General features: G+C 47.8%; 1 protein-coding gene across 1 annotated transcript; it reads left to right on the plus strand.

The window, feature by feature from the left end:
- The first annotated feature begins 1,744 nt into the window (after positions 1-1,744).
- On the plus strand, positions 1,745-27,966 carry c8g (complement component 8, gamma polypeptide). Its single transcript, XM_068012837.1, has 7 exons — positions 1,745-1,958; positions 3,609-3,745; positions 21,453-21,523; positions 21,946-22,047; positions 23,263-23,364; positions 25,735-25,770; positions 27,812-27,966. The coding sequence occupies exons 1-7, from the start codon at positions 1,812-1,814 to the stop codon at positions 27,832-27,834; spliced, it is 618 nt and encodes a 205-aa protein (XP_067868938.1). The 5' UTR covers positions 1,745-1,811; the 3' UTR covers positions 27,835-27,966.
- The last annotated feature ends 9 nt before the right edge of the window (positions 27,967-27,975 follow it).

Genomic DNA, 27,975 nt, shown 5'->3' on the forward strand with positions numbered 1-27,975 from the left:
AGATTAGTAAGGAGGACTTTTCAGGATGAACTGGGCTGGGATCGCCTTGGTCTTGTCCTGATACAATGCCTGGGTCATTGGCAATAGCCCATCTGATTTAATTTCCTTATTTTGAACTTGATAGCCTCAAAGCAAGTTAGGAGTCAACCACACAGTTTGGGACTGGAGTCACATCTAGACCAGATGGAATAGAGAGATGGTGGGTTCCTTTGCCTGTAAGACATTAATCATAGTCATAGAGTCATTATGACCCAGGAAAAAACCCAGCAGCTATCATGGCCAAAGTACAACTTGCCCTGGAGGCGGTTAAACTGATGGCCTCTAGGTTGTTACTGCAGTAACTGTAACCATTAAGCTGCCCTACCTGTAGTTCATGAGTGTAAAAGTTATCAGTAAATGAATAGATAGGTCAAAGTGAGTCAATGGGATTGAGGGATATGCTGGGTAGGTGGGATTGAGGGAAATGGCGAGAGGGTGGGGTTGAGGGATATGGTGAGGGGGTGGGTAGGTGGGATTGAGGGATATGGTGAGAGGGTGGGGTTGAGAGATATGGTGAGGGGGTGGGTAGGTGGGATTGAGGGATACGGGGAGAGGGTGGTGTTGAGGGATATGGTGAGAGGGTGGGGTTGAGGGATGTGGTGAGAGGGTGGGTTTGAGGGATATGGTGAGGGGGTGGGTAGGTGGGTTTGAGGGATATGGTGAGGGGGTGGGTAGGTGGGATTGAGGGATATGGGGAGAGGGTGGGATTGAGGGATATGGGGAGAGGGTGGGATTGAGGGATATGGTGAGGGGGTGGGTAGGTGGGGTTGAGGGATATGGTGAGGGGGTGGGTAGGTGGGGTTGAGGGATATGGTGAGGGGGTGGGTAGGTGGGGTTGAGGGATATTGGGAGAGGGTGGGGTTGAGGGATATGGTGAGAGGGTGGGTAGGTGGGGTTGAGGGATATGATGAGATGGTGGGGTTGAGAGATATGGTGAGGGGGTGGGTAGGTGGGATTGAGGGATATGGTGAGAGGGTGGGTAGGTGGGATTGAGGGATATGGTGAGGGGGTGGGGTTGAGGGATATGGTGAGGGGGTGGGTAGGTGGGATTGAGGGATATGGGGAGAGGGTGGGGTTGAGGGATATGGTGAGGGGGTGGGTAGGTGGGATTGAGGGATATAGGGAGAGGGTGGGGTTGAGGGATATGGTGAGGGGGTGGGTAGGTGGGATTGAGGGATATGGGGAGAGGGTGGGGTTGAGGAATATGGTGAGAGGGTGGGTGGGATTGAGGGATGTGGTGAGGGGGTGGGTAGGTGGGATTGAGGGATGTGGTGAGGGGGTGGGTAGATGGGATTGAGGGATATAGGGAGAGGGTGGGGTTGAGGGATATGGTGAGAGAGTGGGTAGGTGGGATTGAGGGATGTGGTGAGGGGGTGGGTAGGTGGGATTGAGGGATATAGGGAGAGGGTGGGTAGGTGGGATTGAGGGATATGGGGAGAGGGTGGGGTTGAGGGATATGGTGAGGGGGTGGTGTTGAGGGATGTGGTGAGAGGCTGGGTAGGTGGGGTTGAGGGATGTGGTGAGAGGCTGGGTAGGTAGGGTTGAGGGATGTGGTGAGAGGCTGGGTAGGTGGGGTTGAGGGATGTGGTGAGAGGCTGGGTAGATGAGATATGCTCTAGGTAAGGAGACCTGGCCAGGATTCTGGCCTATCACACAGGCTGCAATTTCTTTAATGATAAACTGGAGCTGAACTTTGTCATTTGTAAATATTGCTCCATTCAGTGGAAACTCTAAAGAATTTGCTGGGCAGACATATTCCCTGTCTGCAAACCATGGGGTCCATCCGTCTAATTTACCTTTGCACATTATGTTTGACTTATTTCTTATGTGGTGGAGGTGTGAGGCAGCGGACATCAGATCGGAGGGTGGCGAGTCCCATCGACAGGCTGCAGGCACAGCAGAACTTCAACATCCAACAGGTAAGAACGTAAAAAGAAAGAATTGAATTTCTATAGCGCCTTTCATGACTACAGGGTGCCCTGAAGCACTTTACAGCCAATGAAGTACTTTTGAAGTGTAGCCACTGATGCAATGTAGAAAACGCGGAATCCAATTTGCGCACAGCAAGCTCCCAAAAACAGCAATGTGATAATGACCAAATTATCTGTTTTTGTGATGTTGGCCATGACACCAGAGATAACTCATTTGCTCTTCTCCAAAATAGTGCCATGGGATTTTTTATGACCATTTGAGAGGGCAGACAGGGCCTTAGTTTAATGTCTCATCTGAAAGATAGCACCTCCAACAGTGCAGCACTCCCTCGGTGAAGGCCTGCTCGTGTCTGCAAATGAGACCCGACCCAAGCCTGACAGAACCCCATCCGACCCCGAGTCCTTCCATTTTTTCCCGCGCCAGACCCAACCCGACCATCAGTTAACCTACCTTCCGTTTTTCACTTTGTTCCTTACCTGCACAAGCTTAAAATAACTGTAGCAAAACCACCTTTAAAGTCCAAAAAGTAAATTAACATTAATTCACTAACCTGGGTGGTGATAGAGTGTGTCCGATCCGACCCAAGCCCAAATGCCGGACCTGGAAGTGTGATCCGACCCAACCCGAACCTGACACATGTCATCGGATCCCATCGTGTAGCTGGCCTTTATCCCTCAGTACCACACTGTGGTGGTAGCCTAGATTTTTTATGTTCAAGTCCTGGAGTGGGACTTGAACTCACAACCTTCTGACTCACAGGGGAGAGTGCTACCCACTGAGCCCCAGCTGACATACCTAATCTTTCAATCTCGCCATTTTCTAAAGGCAGCATGAACCCTTGTTTCCAGCTCTAGCTAGACTTCTAGAATGACTCTCGAGCTCAAAAACATCCTCTTAACCCTTTGTAGGGTCCAGCAGATCTCCAACACAACAGGATTGTCAGACAGCAGTGTAGAAAACTGGGAAATGGCCAGTGAGGAAGATAGTTACATACTTTAGGAGGACATAGACAGACTGGTGGAATGGGCAGACCCATGGCAGATGAAATTTAAGGCAAAAAATTGTGAAGTGATGCATGTTATAGGAAGTATGAGGAGAAGCAATATGAACTAATTGGTGCAAATTTAAAGGGAGTGCAGTCACAGGGAGACCTGGGGATGTACGTATGGAAATCATTGAAGAACTAGTTGAGACGGCTTCATAAACAGAGGACTCGAGTACAAAAGGAAGGAGGTTATGCAAAACCTTAATAAACACTGAATTCGACCTCAGCAGGAGTATTGTGTCCAATTCTGGGCACTGCACTTTAGGAAGGATATGAAGGTGTTGGAGAGAGTGCAGAGCAGATTTAATAGAATGGTTCCAGGGATGAGGGACTTCAGTTATGTAGAGACACCAGGGAGGCTGGAGTTGCCTCCTTACAGCAGAGAACGGTAAGGGGAGATTTAACAGAGGTGTTGAAAATTATGAGGGAGTTTTAATAGAGTAGATAAAGAGAAATTGTTTCCACTGCGGGAAGGTCAGTAACCAGAGGGCACAGATTTAAGGTGATTGGGACAGCACAGAGTGAGCTTTACTCTGTTTCCAGCCAGTACCATACCTGCCCCGGGAGTGCGTGATGGGACATTTTATTTTAGTTTACAGGTGTGTGGCGTCTCATCGCTGTTGGGTCAGAATGTTCTTATCTGAAGGTGAACAACAACAGGCTGGAGGCAGTTACTATGAGGGTAACCAATCAGGACGGAGCCATTCGTATCAATACATTTCGCAAACTGTGAGTACAAACAAACTTACTTGTTTTCCAAACAATTCAGTTGTTTCTCACTCAGCAGGAGTCGGTCATTCTGATCTCACTGGGCTGGGAGTCGGTCACACTGATCTCACTGGGCTGGGAGTCGGTCACTCTGATCTCACTGGGCTGGGAGTCGGTCACTCTGATCTCACTGGGCTGGGAGTCGGTCACTTTGATCTCACTGGGCTGGGAGTTGGTCACTTTGATCTCACTGGGCTGGGAGTTGGTCACTCTGATCTCACTGGGCTGGGAGTTGGTCAGTCTGATCTCACTGGGCTGGGAGTTGGTCACGTTGATCTCACTCGGCTGGGAGTTGGTCACTCCGATCTCACTCGGCTGGGAGTTGGTCACTCTGATCTCACTGGGCTGGGAGTTGGTCACTCTGATCTCACTGGGCTGGGAGTTGGTCACTCTGATCTCACTGGGCTGGGGGTCACTCTGATCTCACTGGGCTGGGAGTTGGTCAATCCGATCTCACTGGGCTGGGAGTTGGTCACTCTGATCTCACTGGGCTGGGAGTTGGTCACTCTGATCTCACTGGGCTGGGAGTTGGTCACTCTGATCTCACTGGGCTGGGAGTTGGTCACTCCGATCTCACTGGGCTGGGAGTTGGTCACTTTGATCTCACTGGGCTGGGAGTTGGTCACTTTGATTTCACTGGGCTGGGAGTTGGTCACTCCGATCTCACTGGGCTGGGAGTTGGTCACTCTGATCTCACTGGGCTGGGGGTTGGTCACTTTGATCTCACTGGGCTGGGAGTTGGTCACTTTGATCTCACTGGGCTGGGAGTTGGTCACGTTGATCTCACTCGGCTGGGAGTTGGTCACTCCGATCTCACTCGGCTGGGAGTTGGTCACTCCGATCTCACTCGGCTGGGAGTTGGTCACTCCGATCTCACTCGGCTGGGAGTTGGTCACTCTGATCTCACTGGGCTGGGAGTTGGTCACTCTGATCTCACTGGGCTGGGAGTTGGTCACTCTGATCTCACTGGGCTGGGAGTTGGTCACTCTGATCTCACTGGGCTGGGAGTTGGTCAATCTGATCTCACTGGTCTGGGAGTTGGTCACTCTGATCTCACTGGTCTGGGAGTTGGTCACACTGTCTCACTGGGCTGGGAGTTGGTCACTCCGATCTCACTGGGCTGGGAGTTGGTCACTCCGATCTCACTGGGCTGGGAGTTGGTCACTCCGATCTCACTGGGCTGGGAGTTGGTCACTCCGATCTCACTGGGCTGGGAGTTGGTCACTCCGATCTCACTGGGCTGGGAGTTGGTCACTCCGATCTCACTGGGCTGGGAGTTGGTCACTCCGATCTCACTGGGCTGGGAGTTGGTCACTCCGATCTCACTGGGCTGGGAGTTGGTCACTCCGATCTCACTGGGCTGGGAGTTGGTCACTCCGATCTCACTGGGCTGGGAGTTGGTCACTCCGATCTCACTGGGCTGGGAGTTGGTCACTCCGATCTCACTGGGCTGGGAGTTGGTCACTCCGATCTCACTGGGCTGGGAGTTGGTCACTTTGATCTCACTGGGCTGGGAGTTGGTCACTCCGATCTCACTGGGCTGGATGTTGGTCACTCTGATCTCACTGGGCTGGGAGTTGGTCACTCTGTTCTCACTGGGCTGGGAGTTGGTCACTCTGATCTCACTGGGCTGGGAGTTGGTCACTCTGATCTCACTGGGCGGGGGGGTCACTCTGATCTCACTAGACTGGGAGTCACTCTGATCTCACTGGGCTGGGAGTTGGTCACTCTGATCTCACTGGGCTGGGAGTTGGTCACTCTGATCTCACTGGGCTGGGAGTAGGTCACTTTGATCTCACTGGACTGGGAGTCACTCTGATCTCACTGGGCTGGGATTTGGACACTCTGATCTCACTGGGCTGGGAGTTGGTCACTCTGATCTCACTGGGCTGGGAGTTGGTCACTCTGATCTCACTGGGCTGGGAGTAGGTCACTTTGATCTCACTGGACTGGGAGTCACTCTGATCTCACTGGGCTGGGATTTGGACACTCTGATCTCACAGGGCTGGTAATTGGTCACTCTGATCTCACTGGGCTGGGAGTTGGTCACTCTGATCTCACTGGGCTGGTAATTGGTCACTCTGATCTCACTGGGCTGGGAGTTGGTCACTCTGATCTTACTGGGCTGGGAGTTGGTCACTCTGATCTCACTGGGCTGGGAGTAGGTCACTTTGATCTCACTGGACTGGGAGTCACTCTGATCTCACTGGGCGGGGGGGTCACTTTGATCTCACTGGACTGGGAGTCACTCTGATCTCACTGGGCTGGGATTTGGACACTCTGATCTCACTGGGCTGGTAATTGGTCACTCTGATCTCACTGGGCTGGGAGTTGGTCACTCTGATCTCACCGGGCTGGTAATTGGTCACTCTGATCTCACTGGGCTGGGAGTTGGTCACTCTGATCTTACTGGGCTGGGAGTTGGTCACTCTGATCTCACTGGGCTGGGAGTAGGTCACTTTGATCTCACTGGACTGGGAGTCACTCTGATCACACTGGGCTGGGATTTGGACTCTCTGATCTCACTGGGCTGGGAATTGGTCACTCTGATCTCACTGGGCTGGGAGTTGGTCACTCTGATCTCACTGGGCTGGGAGTAGGTCACTCTGATCTCACTGGGCTGGGGGTCACTCTGATCTCATGGGCTGGGAGTTGGTCACTCTGATCTCACTGGGCTGGGCGGAGTCACTCTGATCTCACTGGGCTGGGAGTTGGTCACTCTGATCTCACTGGGCTGGAAGTAGGTCACTCTGATCTCACTGGGCTGGGGGTCACTCTGATCTCATGGGCTGGGAGTTGGTCACTCTGATCTCACTGGGCTGGGCGGAGTCACTCTGATCTCACTGGACTGGGAATTGGACACTCTGATCTCACTGGGCTGGGAATTGGTCACTCTGATCTCACTGGGCTGGGAGCCACTCTGATCTCACTGGGCTGGGATTTGGACACTCTGATCTCACTGGGCTGGGAATTGGTCACTCTGATCTCACTGGGCTGGGAGTTGGTCACTCTGATCTCACTGGGCTGGGAATTGGTCACTCCGATCTCACTGGGCTGGGAATTGGTCACTCCGATCTCACTGGGCTGGGAGTCGGACACTCTGATCTCACTGGGCTGGGAGTCGGTCACTCTGATCTCACTGGGCTGGGAATTCACTCTGATCTCACTGGGCTGGGGGTCACTCTGATCTCACTGGGCTGGGAATTGGTCACTCTGATCTCACTGGGCTGGGAGTTGGTCACTCTGATCTCACTGGGCTGGGAGTTGGTCACTCTGATCTCACTGGGCTGGGAATTGGTCACTCCGATCTCACTGGGCTGGGAATTGGTCACTCTGATCTCACTGGGCTGGGCGGGGTCACTTTAATCTCACTGGGCGGGAGGTCACTCTGATCTCACTGGGCTGGGAGTTGGTCACTCTGAACTCACTGGGCTGGGCGGGGTCACTTTAATCTCACTGGACTGGGAGTCACTCTGATCTCACTGGGCTGGGAGTTGGTCACTCTGCTGTACTGGGCTGGGAGTCGTTCACTCTACTCTCGCAGGGCTGGGGACGCTCTCATCTCACTGGGCTGGGAGTTGGTCACTCTGATCTCGCTGGGCTGGGTCACTTTGATCTCACTGGACTGGGGGTCACTCTGATCTCACTGGACTGGGAGTTGGTCACTCTGATCTCACTGGGCTGGGAGTTGGTCACTCTGCTGTACTGGGCTGGGAGACATCCAGTCTGATCTCACTGGGCTGGGGACACTCTGATCTCACTGGGCTGGGAGTCGGTCACTCTGCTCTACTGGGCTGGGAGACGTCCAGTCTGATCTCGCAGGGCTGGGGTCACTCTGATCTCACTGGGCTGGGAGTTGGTCACTCTGAACTCACTGCACTGGGCGGGGTCACTTTGATCTCACTGGACTGGGAGTCACTCTGATCTCACTGGGCTGGGAATTGGTCACTCTGATCTCACAGGGCTGGGAGTTGGTCACTCTGCTGTACTGGGCTGGGAGTTAGTCACTCCGATCTCACTGGGCTGGGAGTTGGTCACTCTGCTGTACTGGGCTGGGAGTCGTTCACTCTACTCTTGCAGGGCTGGGGACGCTCTCATCTCACTGGGCTGGGAGTTGGTCACTCTGATCTCACTGGGCTGGGCTGGGTCACTTTGATCTCACTGGATTGGGAGTCACTCTGATCTCACTGGACTGGGAGTTGGTCACTCTGATCTCACTGGGCTGGGAGTTGGTCACTCTGCTGTACTGGGCTGGGAGACATCCAGTCTGATCTCACTGGGCTGGGGACACTCTGATCTCACTGGGCTGGGAGTCGGTCACTCTGCTCTACTGGGCTGGGAGACGTCCAGTCTGATCTCGCAGGGCTGGGGTCACTCTGATCTCACTGGGCTGGGAGTTGGTCACTCTGAACTCACTGCACTGGGCGGGGTCACTTTGATCTCACTGGACTGGGAGTTGGTCACTCTGATCTCACTGGGCTGGGAGTCGGTCACTCTGATGTACTAGGCTGGGTGTCATTCGCTCTGATCTCACTGGGCTGGGAGTCGGTCACTCTGCTCTACTGGGCTGGGAGATGTCCAGTCTGATCTCGCAGGTCTGGGTGATGTTCAGTATGATCTTGCAGGGCTGGGGACACTCTGATCTCACTTGGCTGGGAGTCGGTCACTCTGCTCCACTGGGCTGGGTGTCGTTCACTCTGGTCTCGCAGGGCTGGGAGTTGGTCACTCTGCTCTACTGGGCTGGGAGTCGGTCACTGATCTCACTGGGCTGATGGGAAGGAAAGTGACTGATATATAGAAAATGGAAACCCATCGTAGAGAGAAACGAGGGAGCAGTCTAACACCATTGCTTCCAACACCACTTCTTGTCCACCGGTGGTCAACAATATGTCCATACATGGACAGCAGTCTCCATGGTAAAGGAATTTGGGATACGTGATTGGTAATTTTAGGAATGAGAAACTTTCCTTGACATCTTCTTCCAAAAAAATTGCTGTTTTAGTTTCACAGCTGACAGGTGCTTCCAATTCGGACAAGTTTGGTGTTTTCCGGTGGTTCCAATTTTTTTTTAAAAGCCCGCCAAAAACCCCAAACTAGTCCGAATTGGAAGCGCTGTTCCTGCTCTGAACAGCTGTCAGCTGTGAAACTGAAACAGCAATTTAAAAAAAAAATCTGACCAATCACCTGCTCTACTAAGAGTTTCCCGCGTTCCGCAACTGTCAGAGAGAGAGAGGGACAGAGGGGGTCAGAGGGAGGGAGAGAGAGAGGAGCAGAGGGAGTGAGAGGGAGGGACAGCAAGAGAGATGGACAGAGGAGGAAGAGCAAGGAGGACAGGGGAAGAGAGAGGGACAGAGGAAAAGAGAGAGAGGGAGAGACAGAGATGGACAAAGGCAGAGGGTGAGAGCAGGACGGACAGAGGGAGAGAGAGAGAGGGGGACAGAGGGAGAGAGAGAGGCATGGATAGGGGAAAGATGGAAGGGGAGGGAGAAGTGCGGAGAGGAACGGGGAGAGAGGGTGACGGGGATAGAGGGGACAGGGCGAGAGAGAGAGGGAGGGGACGGAAGAGAGAGAGGGAGGGGACGGGGGATGAAAGAGAGGGGGGACGGTGGGGGACAGGGAGAGAAGGGGGAGGGGACAGGGAAAGAGAGTGAGAGGGGACGGGGAGAGAGAGAGAAGGGATAGGAGAGAGGGGATGGGGAGAGAGGGAGGGTATGGAGGAGGGAGAGAATGTGATGAAATAGGGATAATAGGGATAATCAGGAAAGATTATAGATAATTAATGCATACACTTAATTAGGTAGAATTCAGATATAATTACTATGTTATATTTTAGTAATAAAGAATCATTTAATATAATTAAAGGTTGAGTAAACTGAAGAAATATTCATTTAATAGAATTAAAGATTGATTAAATAGTCAGTTTTCAAGAATCACTGGAATTCCTTTAAGAGCAGGATTAAAAATTCATGATTCTCTGTGCTACATTGGAAGATGTAACAAAATTATCTTTTAGTTAAAAAGACCATCTCAATGTCTCTGCTACATTGGAATCTATAAACTAGTTAACAAGAAGGCATACTGAGACATACTGTACCCAGTACACACTGATTGCTATAGTCAAGCTATGGTCCTAATTAGTTGAGAATAATAATGGTATAGACTGACTATCTTAAGGAGATATTACAAAGTCACACCAAGGAACCATTGCGAATGATCAATCACAAAATAGCACATTACATAAGAAAAACAGATGCCATGTAACCCCAATTCAACAAGAAGAAAACAAAGACAAAAGCAGTTACTGCACAAAGTTTGTTTACAAAAGCTTTTAAGAAGACACATTTATGAGGTTAAGTAACCAATAAAATAAATTAATAGTGTTACTATAAAACACCACGGACATTTTGACCAGAAAAAAGTTCACAATTTCACGATAAGGGAATTCTCAGTAATTAAATTAATTGGGGATAACAGTGAATAATACAACCATATATTAGAATTAGAATTAGAATTAGAATATTACAGCGCAGTACAGGCCCTTCGGCCCTCGATGTTGCGCCGATCATCTGACCTACACTATTCCATTTACATCCATATGTCTATCCAATGACCACTTAAATGCCCTTAAAGTTGGCGAGTCTACTACTGTTGCAGGCAGGGCGTTCCACGCCCCTACTACTCTCTGCGTAAAGAAACTACCTCTGACATCTGTCCTATATCTTTCACCCCTCAACTTAAAGCTATGTCCCCTCGTGTTTGCCATCCTCATCCGAGGAAAAAGACTCTCACTATCCACCCTATCTAACCCTCTGATTATCTTGTATGTCTCTATTAAGTCACCTCTCCTCCTCCTTCTCTCTAACGAAAACAACCCCAAGTCCCTCAGCCTTTCCTCGTAAGACCTTCCTTCCATACCAGGCAACATCCTAGTAAATCTCCTCTGCACCCTTTCCAAAGCTTCGACATCCTTCCTATAATGCGGTGACCAGAACTGCACGCAATACTCCAGGTGCGGCCTCACCAGAGTTTTGTACAGCTGCATCATGACCCCGTGGCTCTGAAACTCGATCCCCCTACTAATAAAGGCTAACACACCATATGCCTTCTTAACAGCCCTATTAACCTGGGTAGCAACTTTCAGGGATTTATGTACCTGGATACCAAGATCTCTCTGCTCATCTACACTACCAAGAATCTTCCCATTAGCCCAGTACTCTGCATTGCTATTACTCCTTCCAAAGTGAATCACCTCACACTTCTCCGCATTAAACTCCATTTGCCATCTCTCAGCCCAGCTCTGCAGCCTATCTATGTCCCTCTGTACCCTACAACACCCTTCGACACTATCCACAACTCCACCGACCTTCGTGTCATCCGCAAATTTACTAACCCACCCTTCTACACCCTCATCCAGGTCGTTTATAAAAATGACAAACAGCAGTGGCCCCAAAACAGAACCTTGCGGTACACCACTAGTAACTAAACTCCAGGATGAACATTTGCCATCAACCACCACCCTCTGTCTTCTTTCAGCTAGCCAATTTCTGATCCAAAGCTCTAAATCACCTTCAACCCCATACTTGCGTATTTTCTGCAATAGCCTACCGTGGGGAACCTTATCAAACGCCTTACTGAAATCCATATACACCACATCCACGGCTTTACCCTCATCCACCTGTTTGGTCACCTTCTCGAAAGACTCAATAAGGTTTGTGAGGCACGACCTACCTTTCACAAAACCGTGCTGACTATCGCAAATGAACTTATTCTTTTCAAGATGATTATAAATCCTGTCTCTTATAACCTTTTCCAACATTTTACCCACAACCGAAGTAAGGCTCATGGATAATGAAAGAGGGAAGAACATCTACAGAAAGGTAACACCCACATTTGCAAAGGATGAGTTAATCGATGAGAAACCATATAAATGTGAGAGTTTTGAATCGAAAAATCAGAAGTATTGAATTCCTCAGGAGCGCTTCTCAACCAATGATAAAGCCGGCTGACTGCATGACAATAGAACTCTACGCTTAACCAAGAGTGTTTTATCTTGTTAAGCAGGAGGCTTACTCAGGGAATTTAAGGTAACCATTTACTTTGGATTTTGATGGATATTCTAAAATATTTTGCTGGAACATTATCAAGGTTAAAGTTTTGGATTCTATTTTAGAAATAAGATTATGTTTTACAGCTTTTAGTAATCTTTTATGTTGTAGTATACGTAGCCAGTTAAAGTGTATTGCATGTTCAATTCTTTCATAAATTTATAGAAGTTAATAAATTGTCTCACGTAGCATTCTGTATACAACTACAAGAACCCCCTCTCTGTTTCTCCCTAAGTGGGGAGATACATATCGAAGAGAGTTTCCCAGACCCTTAGATCTGGGATATTTATGACTTAGCTTATTTTAAATAATTTACAGCTATGTGAAAGATGGTAACATTCTCTGTTCATTTCTTTCTTTGACGGAGAACCGGTTTAGTTCTTCAGACCCAAATAAGTGTCTGTGGGAATCTGTCTGGTTTGAACTTAATTGAAAGAGATTCACAGGGAAGTACACTTGATTTGGTTTAGTCCCTGTAAGGAGTTAAGGTCATAAATCACTTCAAGAGGGACTGGAGGGGAGAGAGAGAGAGGGAGGGGACAGGGAGCGAGAGAGGGGAACTAGAAGAGAGAGAGGACAGGGAGAGAGAGAGAGAGGGCAGGGAAGGAGAGGGGGGGACAGAGAGAGAGAGGGCAGAGAGTGGGGGTCAGAAAGAAAGAGAAAGGGGGCAGAGAGAGAGAGGTAGGCAGAGAGGGAGTGAATGAGGGAGGGAGAGAGAGAGAGGGGGAAATGACACAGAGTGGGGGCACCACAGAGAGGCGGAACAGAGAGAGAGAGGAGGGAGAGAGAGCGATCAAGATCACTCCTGATAGATAGATGTCTATCCAGAATACTCTGCATCGCTACAAGAAGTGTGCGGGCAAACATTGACTACTTGTGCAAGCAAAATAATGCCAGGTATTTCACTAAAGCAGTGTCCAACATAGTGACTAGAAGGTAAGTCAATAAATTATTCTTTTCATTTAAAGCTCTTGACAAAACTGCACATTTGTTGTTGTAAATTTTTAATGCCTTTATCTTTCTGAAATCGTCCTACTGGCCCCCACGCAAAAAGGTTGGACAAGCCTTTAACCTTGTGTTTTAAAATAACCTAGCAGCTATGTAGCAGCTACCTAGCAGCTAAGTATGTCAAAGATCAGTAACTGCAATGTGCATCATTTCCTATCCAGTTTGAGGGCAGATAACCTGAGTGGCCAATGTCATTTGAAAGTTGTCTGTATCATACAATTACATTATGTCAAAAGTTCACCTTTGCTAACAGATAATAGATTTGGCTTGACATAAATTGGTTATAAAAGCAAAATACTGCGGATGCTGGAAATCTGAAATAAAAACAAATGCTGGAAATACTCAGCAGGTCTGATGGCGTCTGTGGAGAGAGAAGCAGAGTTAACGTTTCAGGTCAGTGACCCTTCTTCAGAACTGGCAAATATTAGAAATGCAAAAGGTTATAAGCAAGTAAAGCGGGGGTGGGGCAAGAGATAACAAAGGAGAAGGTGTAGATAGGACAAGGTCACAGAATAGCTGACCAGAAGGTCGTGGAGCAAAGGCAAACAATATGTTAATGGTGTGTTGAAAGACAAAGCATTAGTACAGACAGGGTGTTAAAGGACTGAAAATTGAACAGTTGCAAGCACAAACATGAAAAAAAAACAGTGGGTAAGCAAACTGAACAAACTAAGATGAAATAAAATAAAATAAACACAAAAAATTTTTTAAAATGGTTAGTCTGGAGTACAATCTTACAGATTGTAAATCTGCAGTAAAAATCATTCAACTTTTTGCAGAAAATCTTTTAGTAAATAATGATCTTGTCAGAGCTGTAGCGGAGTCGACAGTGATAGAGTGAGATGTAGACATAAGTGAATTTAAGAGAATCACTTTATTGGAGGAATTGAAGGCCTTGCTTTATTTGTAAAATTTGTCACTAGCTTTGGTGAGCAAATGACATTTTGTCCATGAGAGATTCTATCGTTTCTGTATTTTAGAATTTAGGTCTTAGTTTAACAGCCTGTCAAGATGAATAAACTAGTCTTGGCTACCTACCATTAATCCCTTCCTCTCCCACTCTGCTTTTCTGTTTTATATGACTCTTCTTAAGTACTATCTACTGCACCCTATAAAATTCTCTGATTTGGAGATCACTGCCCTTTTGTTGGCTGCCCTGTCTTCAGATTCATATTACAAGCAGGTGGTGAAGTTGCACAAACATTGATCATCACAGGTTATATTGTCTTGTGACAGCAGCAGTGTGAGAAATGGTCCGTCTTCCTTTTGCTGATTTTTCTACTGTCTCACCTCAATAACCACAATAACAATCCTCTCCTTGAGTTCCATGGTTTATTGGATGTATTTGCACTCCTGACACAGTGTGAATCCACAGGTGTCATCCAATAATGTTCATCTACCACCCCGTGACATGGCGTAGCCAGCTCTATTCTGTCAACAAAAATAATTTGTATTGGCATTGCATATTATTTTGCTAGCTAGCTAATACAATTGTGCTGCTCTCCATTGATGTTTGTATGCTTAGCTACTTTATGTTTTGAGATACAGCACTGAAACAGGCCCTTCGGCCCACCGAGTCTGTGCCGACCATCAACCACCCATTTATACTAATCTTCCACGAATTCCATATTCCTACCACATCCCCACCTGTCCCTATATTTCCCTGCCACCTACCTATACTAGTGGCAATTTATAATGGCCAATTTACCTACCAACCTGCAAGTCTTTTTGGCTGTGGGAGGAAACCGGAGCACCCGGAGGAAACCCACGCAGACACAGGGAGAACTTGCAAACTCCACACAGGCAGTACCCAGAATTGATCCCGGGTCGCTGGAGCTGTGAGGCTGCGGTGCTAACCACTGCGCCACTGTGCCGCCTCTATAGGGAGAAATGTATTTTGATGGCATTAGATTGGCTGCACACTTTATATACAGCTTAATTGCCCCCATGATGATGGTGGAGTCAATAATTTTGTCAGATGTCTATACAACCTGGTTCTCACAACCCTTTCTTTAAAAACAGATCTCTCAATCCTTCCATCCAGTCCTTTGCTGTTATCCACACAGGACATGCAGGATCAGAAGAGAGCTTTCTAGTTCATCCTGGGCAGTCCCAATATTTGGGAGATATATCCCACCATGCCAGTTGTGCCATTAATGCAAGTACTTCTAGACTGCAACAACAACTTGTATTTATAAGCACTTTTAACATGGAAAAATGTCCCAGGCCCTTCGCAGGAGAATAATCAAAAATAAATAGACATCAAACCGCATAAGGAGATATTAGGTCAGATGACTAAAAGCTTGGTCAAAGATGTAGGTTTCGAGGAGTGTCTCAGAGGATGCAAGATGGGTGGAGAGGTGTAGAGAAGGAATTCCAGCGCTTAGGGCCTGGGCAGCTCAAATCACAGCTATCAATGGTGGGGTGTAAAGAGTGGTGGATAGACAAGAGGCCAGGATTGGAGGAGTGCAGAGATGTCAAGAGGTAGATATGGAGAGGTGAGACCATGGATGAACTTGAAAATAAAGATGAAATTGTTAATAGGTGGCGTTGCCAAACCGGGAGCCAAAGTAGGTCAGTGAGCAAGCTCAGGGGAGGAGGGGTGGGGAGCTGGGGGGTTGGTGGTGATTTGGTCAATGGGAATTGATGCAAGTTCAGACACATGTAGCAGCGTTTTGGATTAACTTAAATTTGCGGGGGGTAGAATGTGGGAGGGTGGCAAGGAGAATTTTGGAATAATCAAGCCTGGACGTAACAAAGGCAGGGATGAGGGCTTCAGCAGCAGATGACCTGAAGCAGGGGTGGAGACGGGCGATATTATGAAGGTTGAAGTAGGCAGTCTTCATGAAGGCGCAGATATGGACTAGGTAGCTCTGCTCAGGGTCAGATAGGACACCAAGGTTGTGAACAGTCTGGTTCAGCCTCAGACATGTCAGGGAGAGTGCTGGAGTTGATGGTGAGGGAATGGAGATTGCGGTGGAGATCAAAGGCTATTCGATGTTTATGGGTGCCTTTGCAAGATAATGAGGCCTGATAGCGCATGATGTGATCCAGGAAGAGCTGGTCATGTATAGCACAGCACACACTCTCAAGTTTTCACCCCTTAAACATGATGGAGCAAAGATAGAGGCAATACGGGTGAAACAATAAGAATAAAGCTTTGGCTAGACAAGGCCATCAAAGGCTCAGGGGAGGGAATGGTTGAGCAGATCGATGGCTGCAGACGTATTGTGGTAATTGGTGGGTGGAGGGTGCCAAGGCAGTACTGATGGGTGTGGTGAGCAGGACAGGAAACACTGGGTAAGGAGACTGGTGAGAGAGGAGGATGTGGCAATTGGGGTTATTGCTCATAAGGAGGGAGCGGTGAATGCTGTAATGAATCCTTCAGAGAATGCCAAGAGAAGTATAGATGGAAGCTGTGGACATATTGAAGGGGAAAGCAAGCCTGGGATGGCAGCAGTGGAGTAGGAAGGCAGAGTAGCAGTGATGGATTGGGGGGTGGGTGGTGGTGGGGTAGGGATTGAGAGGCTTATGCACCCGAGAGGGGAGAAATGAAAGGTGGTTTGACCGGGTGTCAGAAAGGTGAGAAGACAGGAGAGAGGTGTCCAAGAAGCCAAGAGAAAATAAAGGAGACAGAATTAATGGACTTGGGTCCAGAGTAGCAGCTCGTGAATGAACACAAAGGGAATTCAGAACATAGGCATGGCAGAGATTGGGAGAGTCCTCTCCTGGTAAACAGGAGGAGACAACAACAATTGTTTTTATACAGTGCCTTTAAAGTATTAAAATGTTCCAAGGCGCTTCACAGAAGCATTTTATCGAACAAAATTTGACACTGAGCCACATGAGTAGATATTAGCACAGATGAGCAAAAGTTTGATCAGAGAGGTAGATTTTGAAGTGCATCTTAAAGGAGGAGAGAGAGTTAGAGAGGCAGAGAGATTTAGGGAGAGAATTCTAGAGCAGCTGAAGAGACTGCAGCCAATGGTAGAGCAAGTAAAATCAGGAATATGCAGAGATCTCTGTGGGGGGTGGGATTTGTATAACTGGTGGAGCTTACAGGGACCATATGACAGAGTCCAAAGTTAAAGTGTGAGGTGGCCTCTTTGCCAGCTGCAATCTTGAAGTATTCCTGTGTAAGCAGTTGAATGTAAATTGTCTTTTCACTCTCCCTCAGAGTGGAGAGTCTGTGACTGAGTTAAACATATTTTAAGAGGCTTTCCTCAGAGCTTTTCCCACTCTGGCTGTAACTTTGGCAGAATCCCTATTTCCGCACAGAAACAGGGGCTTCTGCTGACCCTCCCACTAAGGAGCAGTGACTGAGCAGGAGATGCTTGAGTAAATTCACCATTATTTGTCTCTGTATCATATAGGATCCTATATTCTTCTATCTCCTGAATCCACTCTTCCCCTAAACATTAACAATTTCTCCAGATTATCCCCATAACCCAGGTGCCTAACTCTAACTCTCAGTTTAGCTGCCGTAAACTGACACTCTCTGCAATGCCTGGACGTTATTCTTATAATATGGGGCACAGAATCAGACTCAGTGTCAAGATAGGGTTGGACCAGTACTCTCTACAAAGTCAATCACTAATTATTTGCTTCTATAGCCCAGGATCCTATTGGCTCTCTTTACTGCTACAGCACTCTGTGCTGATGTCTGCAATGATCTGTCCATCGGTCCCTCTAAATCCCGCTCACATGTTGTGTCCTGTTGAATAATCCCATTTAGTCTATATTGCTGCTGTTTTATTGTCCTTTCGCAATCTCTGGAGATTAAATGAAATCTGCACTCCAGTCACTGACTCACGAACCAGTCAAAATAACTTTGCCTGCCTTATCCAATCTACACCCTCTTAATTTTGAATGCAGTGACTGCAACAACTACCGTGGAATCTCCCTGCTCAGCATAGTGGGGAAAGTCTTTGCTCGAGTCACTCTAAACAGGCTCCAGAAGCTGGCCGAGCGAGTCTACCCTGAGGCACTGTGTGGCTTCTGTGCAGAGAGATCGACCATTGACATGCTGTTCTCCCTTCGTCAGATACAGGAGAAATGCCGTGAACAACAGATGCCCCTCTACATTGCTTTCATTGATCTCACCAAAGCCTTTGACCTCGTCAGCAGACGTGGTCTCTTCAGACTGCTAGAAAAGATTGGATGCCCACCAAAGCTACTAAGTATCATCACCTCATTCCATGACAATATGAAAGGCACAATTCAACATGGTGGCTCCTCATCAGACCCCTTTCCTATCCTGAGTGGCGTGAAACAGGGCTGTGTTCTCGCGCCCACACTTTTTGGGATTTTCTTCTCCCTGCTGCTTTCACATGCGTTCAAGTCCTCTGAAGAAGGAATTTTCCTCCACATAAGATCAGGGGGCAGGTTGTTCAACCTTTGCCCGTCTAAGAGCGAAGTCCAAAGTACAGAAAGTCCTCATCAGGGAACTCCTCTTTGCTGACGATGCTGCTTTAACATCTCACACTGAAGATTGTCTGCAGAGTCTCATCGACAGGTTTGCGGCTGCCTGCAATGAATTTGGCCTAACCATCAGCCTCAAGAAAACGAACATCATGGGACAGGATGTCAGAAATGCTCCATCCATCAACATGGGCGACCCACGCTCTGGAAGTGGTTCAAGAGTTCACCTACCTAGGCTCAACTATCACCAGAAACTGTCTCTCGATGCAGAAATCAACAAGCGCATGGGAAAGGCTTCCACTGCTATGTCCGGACTGGCCAAGAGAGTGTGGGAAAATGGCGCACTGACATGGAACACAAAAGTCCGAGTGTATCAGGCCTGTGTCCTCAGTACCCTGCTCTATGGCAGCGAGGCCTGGACAACGTATGTCAGCCAAGAGAGACATCTCAATTCATTCCATCTTCGCTGCCTCTGGAGAATACTTGACATCAGGTGGTAGGACCGTTTCTCCAACGCAGAAGTCCTCGAGGCGGCCAACATCCCCAGCTTATACACACTACTGAGTCAGCGGCGCTTGAGATGGCTTGGCCATGTGAGCCGCATGGAAGATGGCAGGATCCCCAAAGACACATTGTACAGCGAGCTCGCCACTGGTATCAGACCCACCGGCCGTCCATGTTTCCGCTTTAAAGACGTCTGCAAACGCGACATGAAATCCTGTGACTTTGATCACAAGTCGTGGGAGTCAGTTGCCAGCGTTCGCCAGAGCTGGTGGGCAGCCATAAAGACGGGGCTAAAGTGTGGCGAGTCGAAGAGACTTAGCAGTTGGCAGGAAAAAAGACAAAGGCGCAAGGGGAGAGCCAACTGTGTAACAGCCCCGACAAACAAATTTCTCTGCAGCACCTGTGGAAGAGCCTGTCACTCTAGAATTGGCCTTTACAGCCACACCAGGCGCTGCTTCACAAAGCACTGACCACCTCCAGGCGCTTATCCATTGTCTCTCGAGACAAGGAGGCCAAAGAAGATCAGATCACTTCTCAGCCTTCTCTGCTGTAATGAAAGGAGCCACATTTTTATCCAGTCTGTCCTTACAACTACAGCCTCTCATTCCTGGGATCTTAGTGAATCTCTTCTGCTGCTACTCCACAGCCTTGCCCTCCTGCCTGAGGTAGGTCAGCCAGAAGTGGACACAACAATGTCACAGTGACCTCACAATCACCTTGATAAGTTCAGCATTTGCTCCTTGCCAGGGTTATTCAGTGAAGCTGAAACATTAGTAGAGTTTCTGTGGGGGAGTTACCTTTCTGGTCCAGATGATTGGAAGTCTGTGAGCATTGCACCATTGTTTAAAAAGGGTGCGAGGGATAGGCCAAATAATTCTAGGCTGGTCAGTCTGACCTGGGGGCTGGTGGGTAAATTATTAGAATCAATTCTGAGAGACAGATTAATCAGGGATAGTCAGCATGAATTTGTTTCGGGAAGGTCGTGTCTTATTAACTTAATTGAGTTTTTTGAGGAAGTAACCAGAGGATTGATGAGGGTAGTGCAGTGGATGTGGTCTACGTGGATTTTAGTAAGGAATTTAAAAAGGTCCCACATGGCAGACTGGTCAGTAGAATGAAAGCCCGTGGGATACAGGGGAATGTGGCAGGTTGGATCCAGAATTGGCTCAGGGACAGGAAACAAAGGGTAGCAGTCGAAGGATGTTTTTGTAAATGGAAAGCTGTTTCCAGTATTCCACAGGGCTCAGTGTTGGGTCCCTCGCTGTGTGGTATATATTAATGATTTGGACTTAAATGTGGGAGGCATGATTGGGAAATTTGCTGATGACACAAAAATTGACCGTGTAGTCGATAGTGAAGAGGATAGCTGTAGACTCCAGAATGATATCAATGGTTTGGTTGAGTGGGCGGAAAAGTTGCAAATGGAATTCAATCCTGAGAAGTGTGAGGTAATGCATTTGGGGAGGGCAAATAAAGCAAGCGAATACACAATAAACAGGATGATATTGAGAGGGATAGAAGAAGAGTGCATGTCCAAAGGTTCCCTGAAGGTGGCAGGACAGGTAGATAGAATGGTGAAGAAGGCATGTGGAATGCTTTCCTTTATTGGCCGAGGTATAGAATACAAAAGCAGGGATGTAATGCTGGAACTGTATAAAACGCTGGTTAGGCCACAGCTGGAGTATTGTGTACAGTTCTGGTCACCACATTACAGGAAGGACATAATTGCTCTGGAGAGAGTGCAGAGGAGATTTACAAGAATGTTACCAGGGCTTGAAAGTTGCAGCTATGAGGAAAGATTGGAGCGGCTAGGGTTGTTTTCCTTAGAACAGAGGAGGCTGAGGGTTGACTTCATTGAGGTGTTCAAAATTATGAGGGGCCTAGATAGAGTAGATGGGAAGGACCTGTTTCCCCTAGCAGAGAGGTCAATTACCAGGGGGCACAGACTTAAGGTGATTGGTAGAAGGATTAGAGGGGACATGAGAATAAACCTTTCCACCCAGTTAGGGTGGTGGGTGTCTGGACTTCACTGCCTGGGTCGGTGGTGGAGGCAGAAACCCTCAACTCATTTAAAAGGTACCTGGACGTGCACCTGAAGTGCTGTAACCTGCAAGACTATGGACCAGCAGCTGGGAGGTGGGATTTTTTATTTTTTTAGAGATACAGCACTGAAACAGGCCCTTCGGCCCACCGAGTCTGTGCCAACCATCAACCACCCATTTATACTAATCCTACATTAATCCCATATCCCTACCACATCCCCACCTTCCCTTACCTATACTAGGGGCAATTTATAATGGCCAATTTACCTATCAACCTGCAAGTCTTTGGCTGTGGGAGGAAACCGGAGTACCCGGAGGAAACCCATGCAGACACAGGGAGAACTTGCAAACTCCGCACAGGCAGTACCCAGAGTCGAACCCGGGTTGCTGGAGCTGTGAGGCTGCGGTGCTAACCACTGCACCACTGTGCTGCCCAGGCATGTGATTAGATTGGACAGCTAGTTTTTTCGGTCAGCATGGACACGATGGGCTGAATGACCTCCTTCTGTGCGGTAATTTTTCTATGGTTCTATGATCAGCTTCCAGCATGCTGTGTAGTGAAAGCAGGCTCTCTTTTCTCTCTCCCAGGGACGGGCTTTGCTGGGACATTAAACAAGAATTCAAAAAGGCTACAACTGCAGGGAGATTCTCCAGGAAAAGTTTGTGAAACCTTTATTCTACCAGTTTCAGCCCTCTTCCCACCCATGGTGCTGACTCCCTCCCTCCCGTGGTGGTGACCTTCTTCCCCCTCCTCTGGTGCTGACTCCCCTCTCCCTCCTGCTGCTGACTCCTTGCCCCCTCCTTTGGTGTTGACTCTCTTCCCCCTCCCGTGGTGCTGACTCTTGCCACCACCCCCCCCCCCCCCCACCCCTGCACCCCCCTCTCTGGTGCTGACTTTCTCCCTCCTCCCTTGGTTCTGACTCTGTCCCCCGGACCACCCCACCTCCCCTCCCCTCATGCTGACTACCCCCCTCCCCTGGTGCTGACTCCACCCCCCCCCCCCACCTGTGCTGACATCTCCCCCTGTTGCGAATTCCCAGTAATCAACACCGTAATCGTGTCATTTGACTTCACATTGTAGATCGGGGACTGACTACTGACATTGTCATCGCTGAAACGGACTACAACAATTACGCAATCCTCTTCCTTCAACAGAGGCGGAAAATCACCATCAAACTCTATGGTGGGTAAAGCATGGCCCCCTACCCCGATGTCTGTGAACCCCAAACCAGGCTGCACAATAACACCAATGTCTCCAAATGACCTTAATGCAACTTTATATTACTAAATTTTGTACTTGTCATGTTGAGGGGTGGCAATACTGCCGAGAGGGCGAGACTTAGTGACAGTATCAAGTACAGCATGGTAGAGGTGTGCAAAGGAAACCCGACGCGAACCCGAATTCCGGACCCGGAAGTCCGACCCCACCTGACCCAAACCCGACACGTTGTCAGGAGCCGTCGGGATCGGGTCGGGTGGCAAGCCTTTACATCAGTACATGGGTAAAAGCCTGCTTGCTACCCGACCTGACCCCGACGGGATCCAGCAGTATGTGTCGGGTTCGGGTCGGGCTTCCGGGTCCAGCATTCGGACTTGGGTCGGGTTCCTTTGCACACTTCTACAGCATGGGTTAGATACAGAGCAAAGCTCCTTCTACACTGTCCCATCAAACATTCCCAGGGCAGGAATAGCAAGGGTTAGATACAGAGTAAAGCGCCTTCTACACTGTCCCGTCAAACATTCCCAGGGCAGGAATAGCAAGAGTTAGATACAGAGTAAAGCTCCTTCTACACTGTCCCGTCAAACATTCCCAGGGCAGGAATAGCAAGGGTTAGATACAGAGTAAAGCACCTTCTACACTGTCCCGTCAAACATTCCCAGGGCAGGAATAGCAAGGGTTAGATACAGAGTAAAGCTCCTTCTACACTGTCCTGTCAAACATTCTCAGGGAAAGGAATAGCGGGTTAGATACAGAGCAAAGCTCTTTCTACACTGTTCCGTTATCTTGCCACCAGTGTATTGTTTTCTGCGTCCCACACCAACCATCCTGTGGCCTTGGTGTGTGAAATTACTAACTTATTGTAAGTTGATGTTGCATGAGGGGCTGTTTTCTGCTGCAGTGCATGTGTGCAGGTCTATTAGGAACTGACTTGAGACTGCCCAAACTCATCAAATCAGACTGAAGTGAGTGGGCAGAGATAAAAGTCCAGTCTTAATCCACAATTTAACTGACTTCTCACTCTGTTGCTTTCTGTTAGTTGATGTGTTCCCAGGAGTGTTCAGTTTGACGTCCCATTCACTGTGGGAGATGGATGTGGTGCCAGTCTCTCTGACAGAATGGGGTGGGAATTATCACTGAGACCCATCCGCCTTTCACAATTTGTTTCTTTATTTCCAGGGAGAAGCATAGACGTTGATGAAGCCGTCCAATTGAAGTTCCGTCAGCTTGTCATCAACAACAACATCCCGGAAATTTTCATTTACGAGTTCCCTCGATATGGTCAGAATCATCTCAATAACTTGACTGGTTTTTAAGGAAAATGGTCATAATCTGCTCACTCTTACAAACAATAATAGGTGCAAGGTCGGACAATAATACTCCAACTGCACGCTTTAAGCTTTACAATGATTCATTGATGACCTCACCTGGTTTTGGAGAACAGCTTGTTGGACCTGTGGCAGACGTAGTAAGAGATAAGTGAAGTCTGCGGATTGTGCTAAAATGGGTTTTGGTTGGATCTTGGGGAAATTTGAGGCATTTGGTAAAGCACAACAGGCTTCTTTATGTTGCAGACACAGTGAAAGGGCTAGATCACATGCCTATTGATGGATGATTAGAGTTTGACATTGGGGAAGATTGGGAACACGAGTTTAAACTGTGTGAGAGTAGGAATAGACTGGAGGTCGGGCGGTTCTTCATTTCCCTAAGAAGCAAGCCTCTGGAATATGTTGCCAGCTGCTATGGTGGATGCTGACTCTGTGCCTTCAAGAGGGAGCTGGACTGGTTCCTGACTGGGGCGGAGGTCGCACACATAGAAGGTAGGTAGATTAACTGTTAACATACAGTACATCAATCTGATCTGCTGGACTGGTTTTGATGTTAGCCTAGCATCTGTCACAGGGAAAATGCTAGAATCTATTATTAAGGAGGTTATAGCAGGATTCTTCGAAAATTGTAATGGGATCAGACAGAGTCAACATGGTTTTGTGAAAAGGAAATTGTGTTTAATTTATTAGCGTTCTTTGATGAAGTAACAAGCAACGTGCTAAAGGGGAACCTGTAGGTGTGCTATACTTGGATTTCCAAGAAGCATTTGATAAGATGCCACTTCAAAGGTTACTACACATGATAAGAGCACACAGTGTAGGGCATAACATATTAGCATGGATAAAGGACTGGTTAGCTAACAGGAAGCAGAGAGTAGGGATAAATGGGTCATTTTCAGGTTGGCAAGCTGTAATCAGTGGAGTGCCACAGGGATCAGTGCTGGGGTCTCAACTATTTACAATCTCTATCAATGACTTCGATGAAGGGATAGAATGTATCGGTGCTAAATTTGCTGATGACACCAAGATGGGTAGGAAAGCAAGTTGTCAAGAGGAAGTAAAGAGTCTGCAAAGGAATATAGATAGGTTAAATGAGTGGGCAAAAATTTGGCAGATGGCGTACAATGTGGGAAAATGTGAACTTATCCACTTTGGCAGGAGGAATAGAAAAGCGGTATACTATTTAAATGGAGAGAGATTGCAGAAGTCGGTGGTACAGAGGGATCCGAGTGTCCTGGTACATGAATCACAAAAGGTTAGTGTGCAGGTCCAGCAAGTGATTAGGAAGGCAAATGGAATGCTGGCATTTATTGCAAGGGAAATCAAGTATAAAAGTTGGGAAGTTTTACTGCAGCTGTACAGGACCTTGGTAAGACCACATCTGGAGTACTGTGTGCAGTTTTGGTCTCCTTATTTGAAAAAGGACCTTATTTGAAAATTGCATTAGAGGCAGTTTAGAGAAGGTTCACTGGACTCATTCCTGGGATGAAGGACTTATCTTATTAAGAAAGGTTGAACAGGTTGATCCATTGGAATTTAGAAGAATGAGAGGTGATCTTATTGAAACATATCAGGTCCTGAGGGGACTTGATAGAATGCATACCGGGAAGATGTTTCCTCTTGTTGGCCTCGACTAGAAGACACAGTTCAAGAATAAGAGTTCCCCCATTTAAGATGGAGGTGAGGAGAATTTCTTTTCTCTCGGGGGTTGTTAATCTGTGGAATTCTCGTCCCCAGAAAACTGTGGAGGCTGGGTCATTGATTTTATTCAAATCTGAGTTAGATAGATTTTTGATAGACAAGGGAGTCAAGGGTTATGGGAGGCAGACAGGAAAGTGGAGTTGAGACCACAACCAGATCAGCCATGATCTATTGAATGACAGAGCAGGCTCAAAGGGCCAAATAGCCCACTCCTGCTCCTAGGTTCCTCTGCTCCATCCCACACCCATCCACCACACTCCCCCTCCACCCCACATCTCCTCCAATCTGCACCCCCTTCACCCGATAATGCCTTCACCCAACACCCCCTCCTCCTCACATCTCCTCCACCCCACACCCCCTCCACTCCACACCCCCTCCAATCTACACCCCTCCACTCCACACCCCCTCCAATCTACACCCACTTCACCCCACAGCCCCTCCAATCCACACCCCATCTATCCCAACACTTCATTTTCTCCTCCTTCAACATGCTGCCTGGCACAGTTTTATGTCGCTGCTCTGCTGATAAACTCTTTATTAATTCACATTCTGATGGCCAGCCCGAGAACATCACTTGCACCAGTTGTAATGCTGATCTCCTTCTTCTGGTCTGTTTCCTTAGGGCACTGCGATGTTGCCGATGAATTTCATCAGCTCGGTAAGTTACTCCATATTTGTGAAGGAGGTTTCTCTCTTGTAGGTTCTGTTGCTGCTGAATGAGGATTGGTCTCTCACGTCGCTGCCAAACCCAGCTCCATCTTCAGCTGAAATAAAAGTAGAAAGTGCTGGAAATACTCAGCAGGTCAGGCAGCACCGGTGAAGAGAGAAGCAAAGATAACGTTTCAGGTCAGTATCGTTCTGATGAAAGGTCACAGACCTGAAACATTAACTCTGCATCTCTCTCCACAGGCGCTGCCAGACCTGCTGAGTATTTACAGCACTTACTGTTTGTATTTCAGGTTTCCAGCATCCGCAGTATTTTGCTTTTATTTCCATCTTCAGCTGCTTCCTCAGATCCAGCTGTAGCCCCTTTTTTTTGTCCTAGTTGCCAAACTGCTGCCATTCCTGATTGGACCTGCTGCCCAGCTTCGTATTGCCCTGCCTGGCACCCAATTGCCAATGGCTGTGCCTTTGGGAGGGGCCTTGTCCTGGCTCCACAGGAAATAGGCCCCTTGCAATAAGTTGCTTCTTTGTTTCTTCCTTGTAATATCGATAGAAAAAAATGGAAAATTTGCATGTATACTGCGAATTTGAAATCACCTCACAGCTAATGAATGTATTTGTAGTTACTGGTGTCATGTGGCAGCCAATATCTGCACAGAGAGATCCTGCAATAATCAAATGATATGATTGAACAAATAATCAGTTTTTAGTGATGTTGGTTGAGGGAGGAATGTTACCTCTGCACCAATTCCAACTAATCCCATGGCCCCACTCTCTCCCCATGGCCCTGTATTAATCCCAAACTAATCCCAGTACCCTACTGTCTCCCTATAGCTCTGTATCAATCCCAAACTAATCCCAGTACCCTACTGTCTCCCCATAGCTCTGTATCAATCCCAAACTAATCCCACAGCCCCAGTCTCTCCCCCAGCCCTGCATCAAACCCAAACTAATCTCAGTGCCCCACTCTCTCCCCATAGCTCTGTATCAATCCCAAACTAATCCTACTGCCCCACTCTCTCCCCATAGCCCTGTATCAATCCCAAACGGATCCCACTGCCCCACACTCTCTCCATAAATTCAAATTCCAAACTGATCCCACTGCCCCGCTCTCTCTCTCCATAGCCCTGCATCAGTTCCAGACTGATCCTACTACCCCACTCTCACCCCATAGCCCTGTATCAATCCCAAACTAATCCCATGGCCCCACTCTCTCCCCATGGCCCTGTATTAATCCCAAACTAATCCCAGTACCCTACTGTCTCCCTATAGCTCTGTATCAATCCCAAACTAATCCCAGTACCTCACTGTCTCCCCATAGCTCTATATCAATCCCAAACTAATCCTACTACCCCACTCTCTCCCCGTGAAACGCTAATGAGCTCAGTAAATGGGCGATACACCTAGTAAATGAATAAACCCCTAGTAAATGCGCAAGACCCTTCGTAAATGAATAACGTCCTTATTAAATGGCTAAGACCCCTAGAAAACACGTTAGACCCGACTAAATGTCTCTGCAGCCTCCTCCAACCCCACAACCCTCCAAGATATCTGCATTCCTCTAATTCTGACATCTTGAGCATTTCCGATGTTAATCTCTCTACCATTGGTGACCCTACCTTCAGCTTCTGAGGCCCAAAGCTCCGGAATTGCCTCCCAAAACTTCTCCACTCTCCACCTTGCTTTCCTCTTTAAAGACACACCTTAAAACCTACCTCTTTGACCAAGCTTTTGGCTACCTGTCCCCTAATACCTCTTTATGTGTCTCGGTCTCAAATTTTGTTTATTAATGCTGCTGTGAAGTGCCTAGGGATGTTTTACTACGTTAAGGCTGCTATATAAATGTAAGTTGTTGTTGTAAACAGATAAGACTCCAAGCTAATGGTTAGCCTGGTGAACAGTTAGGTAAGACCCTTGGTAAATAGTAATACCCCTAGTAAATGGAATACACCCCTGGTAAATAGGTAACAGCCCTTGTGTTATCATTGATTTGACCTCATTAATTGTTGATCATTTGAGTTTTTTTTTTGCAATAGATGATGATTTTGGAAAATCTTGAAGCAAGAAGCAGTGAGCCTTACTTTATAGGCCCAAAAATGATGGAAGATTTCGTTCATTTCTCTGCTGTTGGATCTAATTGATATCTGTTATTCTGTCCTGTCAATCGAATAAAGTCAAGTGTGGCAACAAATCCTGGCTG

This window comes from Heterodontus francisci, chromosome 32 (assembly GCF_036365525.1).
Source record: "Heterodontus francisci isolate sHetFra1 chromosome 32, sHetFra1.hap1, whole genome shotgun sequence".
NCBI classification, from domain to species: domain Eukaryota; kingdom Metazoa; phylum Chordata; class Chondrichthyes; order Heterodontiformes; family Heterodontidae; genus Heterodontus; species Heterodontus francisci.